The sequence below is a fragment of the Aptenodytes forsteri genome, unplaced genomic scaffold, assembly GCF_000699145.1.
Source record: "Aptenodytes forsteri isolate BGI_AS27 unplaced genomic scaffold, ASM69914v1 Scaffold285, whole genome shotgun sequence".
In the NCBI taxonomy this organism is placed as follows: Eukaryota; Metazoa; Chordata; class Aves; order Sphenisciformes; family Spheniscidae; genus Aptenodytes; species Aptenodytes forsteri.
This window is the reverse complement of record NW_008794453.1, coordinates 58,732-71,217: the sequence shown is the minus strand read 5'-3', so window position 1 is coordinate 71,217 and position 12,486 is coordinate 58,732. Positions and strand designations below refer to the sequence as shown.

Here is a 12,486-nt window from a genome sequence, read left to right as displayed (position 1 = left end):
TACCAACTGTAGTTGATACTTTACCAACAAAGTAAATCTGTTTAGTAGCCTAATAGATGTAAGAAGCTTTCTAGAGGTGACTGTGCATGCTAAAGACTTTAATTTGTCTCCTCCATCCTCCTGCTAAGACAAAAAAAGCCAGTGGAGGAGCTCCCAGTACAGACAGTTTAATACCTGAGTAAAATCCTTGGTCTCATCAACCTTAGGCAGTCAAAATTTCTGTAGACTCTCCAAGGAGCACTCTACTGTTGCAGCTTTAAAAGGCCAGCTATTTTCTTCCCAGTTTGGAACTGACTGAACCATTTTGCTGTCAGGCCGGTAAGAAATACTAATAGTAAACCAGCCTTCAGTAGAGAAAAATACACGTACCTGGGAACAACTCTCCTTTGCTGCTCTGAATACATTATCCTAGTCTGTGGTTAAGGCTCTGTTCATTTTGGATTCAGGGCCAACAAAGCTGTGACTGTAAGTAGAGACACACTCCAAGCTGGTTTAGCTCGGTTAGTTATATTAGAGCCTAGCTGGTCCTGTTCCTGCAGTATGGAGTTCCCGGTAGGCTTGCTTAACCCCCCGATTAGCGCGCCGCTAGTTCAGTGGTGCCACAACGGAGCTGCGCATCCACCAGAAGGGGCCTGCCTTACAAAGCCATCATTTCTGATGGCTGTGTAGAGGTTTTAGGTACCCAGAGCAGAGTACTGAAACATGGTGCTGGTGCAAAGAAGAGCTGGAACCCATCCAAAAACAGAGAGAGGGAGAGAGCTCCCTTGCAAAGTTGTTAAGTTCAGGTCAGTTCTGCTCTTGCAATTGACTGCTGTTGAACCCTGTACCACTGACGCGTTGAATTACCTGGTCATACTTCAAAATAGAAGTAGGTATCGGTCTGCCCCTAGAAGGTTTAATCCTTTGTTGTCAGGGTTGCATCGTCAAGCAAAGTTTTGTTATTCTCTGTCTGTCTGCAAAGCGTATGGTAGACTTAGCGTTGAAGATTGCTGTTACTGTTTGCTGCTAAGGATGTTTTTTTCAGTGTTAGTAACATGACAATATCAAGCACAAATTTTCCTAAAGGTTTATGAGTGTCGTTTTAGTTACGAGTAACAAAATCTCTGCCGAGGCAGATACACCTGCTGATATATTTAGTTCCCGTTTGTATGGATACAGGTTCCATTCTTTGCAGCGTTTCTGTTCTTACCTTCTTTCCTAAGCGCAGCAAATAGATTTCTTCCTTTTATAAGTGCCTATGGGAAGATTTCCAAAAGCGCTTCAGGACCTCCTGAGCGTCCCAGGGGTTCAGATGCCCGGGTCCGCCTGACTACTTTTGAAAAATCCTCCCTGCGTGTCATTGGATCAGTATAGAGAAGTGTCCTTCAGAACCTGCACAGAGATGGCGTGCAATCACTTTCCATCATTGCTCTAGATGAATTTCTATTTTTGTAGTAGAGAAAGGAAGACATATGGACCATTCACCTTCCGGCTAAGGGCCAGACCAAACCCGTTACTTGCCTTGGTAACGAGCCGTTCCCAAAAGTCAAGCAAAGGCAGTGGTGAGACTGTCCCCCCAGCAATGATGGAGCTTGTCCCCAGGCCCTATGGATTTTTTTTTTTTTTTTGGGGTGTGTATTTATTTTTACAGCAGTGTAAATTTTAAGTGAACGTGTATTGGTATTGACCAGCTGACTTGGAATTGGAGTTTACACGTGTTCTGCTCTAAGGACTTGTACGTGCATGTCGTTGAGCGCTACCCTGCAGGACTGTGTCAAGGCATCAGACGCCGAGCATCTGCCATCGACAGCAGCTTGCGGGATCTGACAGCTAAGTACCGTGTTCAGCCAAAACAGCCCCCCCCAGCGTCTGTCCCTCAGCCGAGTGTCAGCTAGGCCTCTTGAAGGATTCAGCCAGTTGATTAGAAATAGTGGCCCCAGGCACTTAGCTGCAACAGGCCATTGCCTGAGGTTTAAAGACTGTCGATGCCTCGTAGGAACGTGTTGGTACCCTGCGTAATCAGTTTGGACCTTCAGCATGGGATGGAGGTATCCAGCTTCTGTGATTTCCAGGCAGTTTTTATCACTCCAGAAAACCACTGTACTTAATTGGCTCTTCCAAGTAATTAAAGATGAATTTTGGATTTTATTTTTTTTTTTTTTTTAGCAGTGCGAGTTCCCTTAGAACACTAAAGTTGAAAAAGTGTGCATTTGCTTTTCCTCCTCTCTTGGTCACATACCGTTCATGTACAAGGTCAAGTTTTGTCTTATTCTGGATATACTGAAGTGTTACCTGTGGTGTGTATGAACTACAGATGTACGGTTTCTTTTCTGTATTAAAGTATAAATTATATGCGGCTTGTTTGGCTCTTTTAAAAACTGTTTTAAATGTGGAGTAGACGAATGGGCAGGGGATAGATTGCTAGAAGGTTTTGTTTCCCTACTTCATAAAGTAAGTGTGGCTTGGGACCCCAAAGTCCTAGAAGTAGTCTCGTGTCAGAGCCCGGGTGATTTGGCAGGGACCTTGTGCAGCAGCTGCACAGAAGCGCTGCTACCACGGGTGCTGAGAGGACCTCTGAGTTTACCAGCTCACTGCAGCGATGTTCTAAAAGCAGCACATAGCACAGGTATGAGATAACACTACGTAACCCACAAAACATGCAGCATCTGTAACGGGCCCGAGTGCTATTTTGGGTTAGTATGCTGCGAAAGAGGCTCTCCGCTTCTGTCTTTGGAAGAAAACAGCTTCGGAGCAGGTCTGGCTTTTATTTCCATCTTCAGCGTTCGATGTATTTCAAGGGTTTTCTTGATGAAGCTTGAGAAAGGCGTTAAGAGTTCGAACAAGGTGGAATTCAGTAGAATTACTGAAGTGATAACAGGAACTTGTACTCACAAGTGGAGCTGTTGCGAATGTGAAGCGAAATAAGAACTGCAAGTTGATTTTGGCGTGTTACAAACTGGTAGAAAAAAAAAAATGAAGGGTCGAAGCTTTGCTTCCAATGCCTATTATCCCTTTTAAAAATAGAAAGGGGAAAAGATTAAAAAGAGCTTGCCCTGAAGTTGGTAAACTGAAGTGACATTTACACAATGCAGACATCTAGGCACGAGTAAGGCCGGGGTCATCCACCCCTGCCAGGAGGCCAGGCGCGTTCTGCCAGAAAGGTTTAATTCTTCTGAAGACCAGCGCTGTCTTTCACCTTCAGCAGGGTGCTCGTTTCTTCATGCCTGCTCTGCATCTGTTGGAAATGTGGGCTTCAGCCCGTGAGTTACCACTGCGTTCTCATACCCAAGCAGTTGATTCTAAAATTAGTTTCAAGTCTGAAAAAAACCAACCTGAGAGATGCCAGTTTGTAAAAACAGAACATGCTAGCAAAATTGTTGTTTACTAAGAGGGTTTTATTTACACAACACAACACAAAGATCGCTCCATAAAAAGTTGGCTCCCCCAGCAACACACAATACACCTGCCAAATTTTACAGTGCAATTTAGTAACAGCTTTTAAATATTTACAGAACACTTTTTCAACTTACAAGTTAAGGCAGAGTCAGGGCAAACACTTAGTGCAGTTTTGTGCTAGGCATGATACAGAGATGAACTGGCAACGTAACTCATGTTCAGATCCATTGGAAATTCAGATTGGAATTACTCCTAGAAGTCCAGCAACTCCTCGCAGCTTAAAAAAAAAAAGAGCTAAAAGGTACATACCACCTCAATAGACAAGCCAGCAGCTAAGGAAAGTGTTTGGCTAACATGGGAGATGGAACAGGCATACGAAACTCTCAATCTGTTAGTAGTGAAGTACGGATCCTGGAAAGACGACGCTGTATTTTTTTTTCCCCCCTAGTGTTGGTGAACAACTGTAACGGGCAGCAGGCTTACGCTGCAACTGGGATACAAAACCTACTGCCGGAAAGGTGTGTCCAAGAGGCCTCTCTTCAGACATCCAACTTCTGCTGAAAGACAACGGGAACGAGGTACCCAACTGCCCCTTGTGCCTTTGAAAAACTTCGCCTTTAACTCGAGAAGCGAACAGTCTGAGGTTTCAGAACACTCTGAAACACATGCTTTAAAAATGCACAGTACATATTATTATATAGGGGTGGTTTTTTCCACAGCAAGTTATCACAATGTACACTTGTATAGCTTCTTCATCTTTGGTATTTATAAATAAAAATGCCAGTCCCTTTTAGTAAAGGGCTAATAATGCAGCTACTCAAAATCATTTAGTCCTAATCCACAGCAGCTTTAAAGAATTTTTATTTATTTTTTTTTTTTAATTTTAAGGCAGTAACTAAGCTGTTAGGAATTTTTAAAAAAATGTTTTGATATTAATACCTCGTAGTTTTCCAATGGTTTATAAGGCAACATTTTCAAATGGCTAGAAGAAACTGCAGGATAAGGAGATAGAGCAATTTGAGAAGTTGGCATCTGTCCTTCATAAAAAAGGGAGCAGAAGGTGATATTACTGACTAGTTGGTAAAAAGCCTGGCCCTATAGATGATTACTTCAGTTAGCCCTTATTCATCTGAGTAAGCCCTACTGACTACAGTGATCCTGGTACTTCTAATTAAGGCTGTTTTTGCATTTCAGCTTTGTAGGATCCAACTGGTATCTAAACTGCTTATGGCAATTCATTGAACTCCTAGGACACATGCAGAAAGCACAAGGGGTGGTTAGGGAGAGGATGCTAACGAACTATCACCCAGTTTTAGCTACGTACGGGTCAATCCCGCAATCAGTCCTTTACGATGGCACTCGGTTCAAAAGACATCTAGGTTAAAATTCCCTAAGAGCACCTATTAAAAAAAAAAGTTTCACTACAAACTCATTTTCTTTCATTTCCTAATCTAGAAAGTTAGGACTAAATATAACCGAAAGCCTTCCTTTTACTTTGAAACACTGCTCTAGCTTTGTTTCTAAACAGCTTTTTTTTTTTTCTGTCTGTGCTATGTAGCTAGTGTTCAGCACCAATAAAAGTTTGCAAGAATCCAAGACAGTTCAAATCGATACATGCTTTTAGAAACCTCATCACATTTATTATTTTAAAAAACCTAATTGCAAATTAAAGACTCATACCAGGCAGGCCCAAAGGTTAATGCCACCTGCCCCTGGAAGCGCAGAGTTAACTACAAAACGGGTGCAAAGTGGAGCTCGTGATTATAAAAAGGAATTACCAAAAGCTCAGCTGAGGCAGAATCCTCCCTCCCAAAATGCAGTCATGTTCTGAGAGATGCTTAGGCAAGGAAAGGCACTTTGGGGCTCTCCTGGAGAGCATCCTGATCGTAACTGAATGTACTTTTATAAATTATATTAGGCAATAATCAAAGGGTGGACACGGTGGGTTCCACTGCCCCAAAAGTGACCTCGTGAGGCACCGTCTCTTTGGAAGACTACAGGGACAGATGGTTCAGCCATGACAGCAAGAGGAGCTCTGTAAGGAAAAGCCAGGGAGGCCTCTGTCGTCAAGATTCACGGAAGAATCTGATACTGTTCTGCTCAAAACCAAGAGCAAAGAAGGCCACAAAAGATGGTTTCGTCTTTAAAGCGATGAACGTGCAGCAGATCTTTGAAGTGGCCAAAAGATGGCAGCAGCAGGAACGGGAAGCCTCACAGCTGACCGACTGTACGCAAGATGCCCACCAATGATCAGGTTAAATGGATTTCCCTCCCTCTCTGCTCTAATTCCAGATCCACCTGCGTTACCAGCTGTAGTTTTTATTACCTGCATTGTTTATAGATCCATCCTTTCATACAGTAACTGAAAACCTGTTGGCGCTGGAGGAAGTGGCCTGTTTCTCCTATGACCATCTAGAAAAGAAAAAGCGTTGCACAGTTTTTTAATTTAGAAAAAATATTAAATGGCTTGAGGGTCACTGTCTTAGTACCAGAAGTAAAGTGCACCGCAACTGGAGGCCACTGCAACAGAGTTGAGAAATGCTATTAAAGAGGCTTCCAAGTAGCATTATAAAAAAATAGCACTACAAACTAAGGTTAAGGCAATACAAGTTGTGTCCTTCTACTAGATAGGTTACTGGAGAGTTGTCTATCTCAAGGTTAAGGCAATACAAGTTGTGTCCTTCTACTAGATAGACAACTCTCCAGTAACCTATCTCAAGCTTTAATTATTGCTTTGTTTCCTCTGTACTGAAGTCCTTAGCCACTGGGAAAACAGTGCTGGCAGAATTGGCAGATTCAGTTTGTCACTTAATGCAGGGCTGGCGAAACAGCCCACATAAACATCACGCGCTTTGCCATGTCAAAGTGAAGGCTTGCTCTCATCTCCCGATGGACTGTACAATCTGGCAAAGAATTTAAAAAGAAAAACTCTTGCTCCTGAAGCAGCAAAACGTGCTTGCAGCAGAGATGTTGCAAACATTTTGTGGAATTTTTCAATGGCGCAGAAAGAAAAAATCCTTAGTAACAACCAGGGCGTGTAACAAAACAGGGTCCTGAAGTCCTCTCTAAGAGTTGGTAGCCCTCAAGTTTTCTTTAAAAAAAGAAAAAGTTCTTTTATGGGTATAAACCCAAAGTACAGGAACAGAATTCCACGGCTCAGAAGTTGTCCCAGGTAAAGATTTATTACTTTCCTGCTTTCATATAGGATGGTATTGCTCCTCGGGCTGTCAGACCTTCAAAACGCTTGTAGGTGTAATTGATAAAAACCCAGTCTTTGTTCTTGTAGTCAGTCTCTGGATGATTGCTTGTTGCCACTGATGAGAAGAGAAAAATAAAATTACCCTTTGAAGACTGCAAAGTTTATTTTCATACAAAACACTGGATGTGGAAGAGGGGAGAATGCTTCTAAAGAAATAAATATCATAAATCTAGGCATTCCGTTTCATTCTTCAACTCCAGGGAGCAAATGCGTGAACGTGCTCCGACACGTAAATACAAAGATCCTTTAGAGATCTACACCAAAGCAGATCGTCCCCTTCTGTCCCACCCTCTCCCTACCCCCTAAACTAAGCGTTAGACGTGGTAGCAGGAATTAGCCAACACCAAGAGGTACTCGCAGTGTTGGGCTCACGGGTCCCGCTGAGATTTGAACTTGCTGGGAGCTCTGCTGCCTCTTAGAGATGCCCCTCCTCAAGCAGCTCCCTCGTCATTCACAAGTCTGCATCCCATCTCCTGAAACCCAAATTACAGCTTGCACACCCCTGCACCGCAAGACTACCAAGCTAACAATTTGAGCATGATAAAAAACCAGCATCTAGTAAGAGCCTTTCCCTGATTGACAGGAAAGTTACGTTGTTCTACTGGAGAAGAGGAAGGATTGTTTACATGCAGAATCAAAGCATTTACCTGTTGGTTTAAGGATATCAGATTCTGGAAATTCATCAAAGTTTGAGGTATCATCGATGCTTTTAATTTCTATTGAAATTGCAGCAGGTCTCTCTCTGCCAAGAAGAGATCGCATTTCAGCATTAGGATTTCAAAGGCAGAAGAAAGCAGGATCCAGCCACTTTCCATTTCTTAACAGAATCAAAGACTGAAGGTACCTAGACCTTAGCAAGCTTCAGATAAGGAACAAAACACTCTCACCCACACCTGGAGGTAATAAATGCCAGTCAAGCTGCTCACTTCTGTTGAGCAGGACTAGCTTTAAACAGTCCACAGAGAAGAGCAGCTTGCTTTTCTGCAACGCATCTTACCTGATATGCTCCCAATCAACCCCTTCAAAGAACGGGTTACTCTTTATTTCCTCCACACCAGATGCACCAATTCTGTGCTCCCATTCACAGCAAAATCTGGGATGGAAGGAAGAATGAAAATGAAGGAAGAATGAAAACGAAAGCATTCCATCCAGAAGTGGAACGGCTTTCTGAACTGGTACTACTACGGTTCCTTAACATATAAACGGAGAAGGTCAAGAACTCCCACTGCAAAACCAACACACAAAGTTATGCTTAGGAATGTCACGTCGAATGCTACAATTAAGATGTGGTATTCTTTCACAACGGGATAATGTGCCCTTTCTATTTCAGGACCAGCGTAGAGCAGGAGAACATATAAAGCCTGAAAAGCTAGACATTTATATTTCTGTCCTGAAAATAGATAAGCGATTGAAAATATAAATGAAAGAGCAAGAGTCAGCACGCGCTGGAGTATGTTTGTATGCTCCAGTGCGTACAGTGTCAAACCCAGTGCCATTGTAAGAAGCTAGCTCTGGCAAAAAGATTAAAGTTGCTTCCACGAGAAGCTCACAGACAAAATAAAGAGCAGAAAGATTCATATTTTGCCAGACTAGCAGCGCTTACATGGGAGCTCCTTTTTAGTATAGTTAGTCAGTCAGGGCTCCACTAGATGACCTCTGAGAGACAAATGTATTTGACAAGGGAGTTCAGCATTTGATGCACGTGCATAACAGAGTATGTAGCTGTCACAAGCATCAGGTTTTTTTCATGTGAAACAACCTATGAGAGGTACATAGTACAGTTTGCAAGGCAAGAAAATTACTACTATATTAACTGGCAAACCATATGGTTGGCACCTTAAAATAAGATCCTTTGCTTTATCAGATATTGGAACTTCTGGAGGAAATGTGAGAGTCTCTTTCCAATTCATTACTTTCTTGTATGTCTCTTGAGGAGTCTCAGAACAGAACGGTGGATAACCTGGAAAGAAAGAAAATACAATCTTGTATAAAGCAAAAATAGTTCCTGTAGTTACTGAAGTCTACAGTGCACCAGAACAAACCTCGCAAACCACGCAAGGAGTGGATGCTTTGGGAACCTGACCCCAAGCACACGAATACAGCTGATGTCCTACGCCACAATTCCTGCTTAAAACCTGTGCGCTGCCTGTTTCTTACCAATCAACATCTCGTACATGATGACCCCAAGCGACCACCAGTCGCAAAGTTTGTTGTAGCCGGTCTGCATGAAAACTTCAGGGGCAATGTAATCCGGAGTACCCACAGTAGAAAAAGCCTGGAACAAATACCAGCAGTTATGCATCTTTAGAGAAAACTGCCTGATATGGAAGCGAGAACTTAGGCAACAACGGTTATTTTGAGGAAGACACCAGATTGTCTCCAAGATCCTTTAGCAAAGTTGTTTAAAGCCTTTATTTCAAAATATGTAGAGACAAAATCGACACGTTCACGTGAGAGAGTCTTAAAATACCGTCGGGGAAATGGGGAAAGGTACCACTGTCTATGTAGACACCTTGGAATGGGTCATTAGCCCTTTGTTATATTGAAAGTGGCAAGAACAGTTAGTTTTAGCTGGGAGGCATCAGACATCAATGTAAATAATTACAGCAGTGCTATCTCAGGCACATATGGCACCAGCTGTTCAGCAGATGGATGAAGGACAAACTAGAGTCATTCCTCTTTTTAAAAGAAAAAGCACGAATCTTTTTATTTCAGCATTGTTCAGAACCCCAAAATGGATTAATGCCTGTCATTTAAATACGCGTGCCATTGGAACGCAACGGCTCAGCGGAGAACATTTCCAAGCAGGTGAAACGTACTTACCAACTGCCGTCTGTTTCTCTTCCAAGTCTCTGCTTTCCTTTTGGAATTCATGTTCTGGAAAGCTAGAGGAGATTGGAATGTATGTGACCGCATCCTACTGGTCACCCAACATACATTTTTATCCCAAAACCATTACACTAAAAACCTCCTTTACGACATCAGAAAAGGTAGCCAGGGCCTGGACGGACAGCCCATTTCGTATTCAGCTGTCCTGGTAAGAGGTTACAGTCCCCAGGTGCTCGTCACCGGCCCCCTACGGCCAAAATTTACCACCACAGTGAAGCTGGAGCTATTTGTGGAGGCACACCTTAATTCACCTCGCTGAAGATAAGCCACATCAGCAGGGATGAACTAGTTAACCTGCCTCAGCCTTGCCTTGCTCCGTTTACCTGGCGCAATCGAAGGGGTGCCTGCGACGGCAGATCAGAGCGGTCAGCGGCCTCTAGCAGGCAGCGGCAGCTGACGCTGAAGAGCAAAGCGAGGGATGTAACCTCTTCCACCGGTACAGACGGTTGCAAAGAGCACATCTGTCAATACCCTAAACCTATCAGCAACTTCCAAACCTCTGTAATATTGACAAAATTTCATAAAGCCTTTCATTAGCGATCCATGCTTTCAGTGTCTTTTTAACTCCGTGATCAAAGTTATTCCCCTTGAGAAAATTACTGAATATTCAAAGAGACCGTGTGCTCACTTACTAATTTAAATAACACGTGAGATACAGCTAGCATCTACCAAGTCACACTGAGGTTTCATTCGAGGTTTATTACACAGGCAAAGAAAGGCTACAGAAGAGTCTATTTCAAAGACAAACTTCTAGAAACGAAGATGTTTATGTACATTGAAGTAACTAAAGTTATTTTTATAAGTAAGGTCTACAGAAAATCAAAATTACACCTCATGATGCAGTGTTGATTATTCGACCCCCCCTCTGCAGCCTTTTAACCTCACATTGAAATGAGTTGTATCAGGCACCGACAGCAAGCACACAGATACCCTTCTGAAGCCAAATAACTTACTGAAGTCACTAGGAAGACTATGGTTCAAGTTTCTATAAAATTCTGTTCTGTGGGCTTTCTTTAGTCCAGTACACAGACCAAAATCTGAGAGTTTTACGTGGCCCTAGAAACAAACAAACAAAAAAAACCCAACAAAAACAAAATACAAAACCAGTATGAGACATTATCACAGCAAATAAAGTTTTCTACTTCTTCCCTTCCCTTTATTTTGTATAATAAATAGATGCGCTCTTTTTGCGTTCCTTGTTTTAGCCTAAGACTGGATGCGTACACAGAATCAAGCTATTGATACTTTCATCACTACTACGCAGAGAAAGCCCAGGAGCTATTTACTTCAAGAAACCTCTGCTCCTGCAAGCTCCGGACCGCTTCAGAGTGAAAGGAAACATCTCCAGAGGGAGCTGTAGTCCCTGGATTGTGCGTTGACCCCAAGACACAAGGAGAAACACCTTAAATTAACGGATTGGATCTGTCCTAGTGCATAACATGCGACCACACCGACTATGCACAATTTTTAGATGTATATCTAAAATGTACGTACTTTTCAAAGTTCTAAATTTATCTATATCTAGGTGTAGACATACTGAATTACATCAGTAATTCCAACAGCGCATTATTAGCTGGCTGGTGGTAAAGTATTTACTGTTAGCAAACTTTTTCCAAACAAGCTAAAATTTTAAGCAAACTTGTAGGGAGCAGTAGGAGGCAGTGACACAACCAAGCTTTCCGCACGCTGCCTCCAATAACCGTCTAGGAGCAATCGGGTAGCCTGGCCGGCCTTCAGAAATACATCCTGATTCCGAGGGAGATAACGTCTCAGTTCGCAGTCTCGCGAATGGAACAGCTCCATCCCTCACATTTGATATCATCGTCTACCCAATAGCTGGCAAGCGTGAGCGTAACAGATGTGAGACCCAAAGGAAACGTCTTTGACTAAGCGGGGAGAACTGAAACTGTGCGTTTTAAATTGCAGCTGAAATAACCAAAAATAGCTGAAACAACTGTCAGAAGAGAGCTCGTAAGTGAGGTATGAATACAGCTGGAGGTGGAGGAGAGGTCTGTCTTGGCTTGGGTTTTTTTCCCCCAGCAATACGGCAGATGCCCTCAAAAGCTAGAAGGAACAGGGCTGAGAAAGCAGCGCCGTCTTCTTTCACAACTGTCAACGCTAGTTCAGGTCAATATTAAAGGTTACGAGACCTATTTACTACTACCCAGCCAGTGGTTAGTACATACCTTGCTATCCAGAAGAAGGTTGTCTGGTTTTATGTCTCGATGGATAAAGCCCAGCTGATGAATAGAATCAATGGCTAGCACGGTCTCAGCTATATAGAACTGTGTCTCTTCTTCTGTTAGAGTGTCCTTTTTCATCAACAGCGTCATCATATCACCTAGAAGCCACCCCACAAACAGCAGAGGTAAATACAAACACACAAACTCCACTCTCGCTAATTCTGAAGACATTTGCAAAGAAGAGAACTAAAGCTATTTAAAACCTCAGGAAATCTAAATTGATTTCATATAAAGTGACAGAGTTCCCCAGCACCTCTGTGACAAACTCTTGTATTTCCCCTTGTATCACTGTATGCGGAAAGACTTGTACTGTAGTTGCATTAAATTTACTGAGACAGCTAAATAGCATGAAGATGAAATAGCAGTACAGAAACATCCCTTAGGAGTCAGCTACAGACTGCTGCTCTTCACTACACATCTGTCCTGGTTTCGGCAGGGAGAGAGTTAATTTTCCTCCCAGTAGCCGGTACAGCGCTGTGTGTCGGGTGTAGGAGGAGAACGACGTTGGTAACGCACCGATGGTTTAGTTGTTGCTGAGCAGTGCTTGCACTAGTCAAGGACTGTTCAGCTTCCCGTGCTCTACCGACTGAGCAGGCTGGGGGTGCACAAGAAGCTGGGAGGGGGCACAGCCAGGACAGCTGACCCCAACTGGCCAGAGGGACATTCCATACCATGGGACGTCATGCCCAGTACAGAAACTGGGGGGAGTTGGCCGGGGGG

General features: G+C 43.1%; 1 protein-coding gene across 1 annotated transcript in view; it reads right to left on the bottom strand.

The window, feature by feature from the left end:
• Positions 1–3,358: 3,358 nt before the first annotated feature.
• STK38 (serine/threonine kinase 38) overlaps positions 3,359–12,486 on the bottom strand; it is a 16,399-nt gene continuing 7,271 nt past the window's right edge. The window contains exons 7-15 of the mRNA XM_009290597.2: positions 11,710–11,864; positions 10,477–10,579; positions 9,458–9,519; positions 8,792–8,909; positions 8,471–8,594; positions 7,632–7,727; positions 7,282–7,376; positions 6,086–6,689; positions 3,359–6,022 (exon numbers count right to left, since the gene is read on the bottom strand). Of these exons, the coding sequence (XP_009288872.1) occupies positions 6,559–6,689; positions 7,282–7,376; positions 7,632–7,727; positions 8,471–8,594; positions 8,792–8,909; positions 9,458–9,519; positions 10,477–10,579; positions 11,710–11,864 (884 nt within the window). The 3' untranslated portion in view covers positions 3,359–6,022; positions 6,086–6,558. The remainder of the gene's footprint in view (positions 6,023–6,085; positions 6,690–7,281; positions 7,377–7,631; positions 7,728–8,470; positions 8,595–8,791; positions 8,910–9,457; positions 9,520–10,476; positions 10,580–11,709; positions 11,865–12,486) is intronic.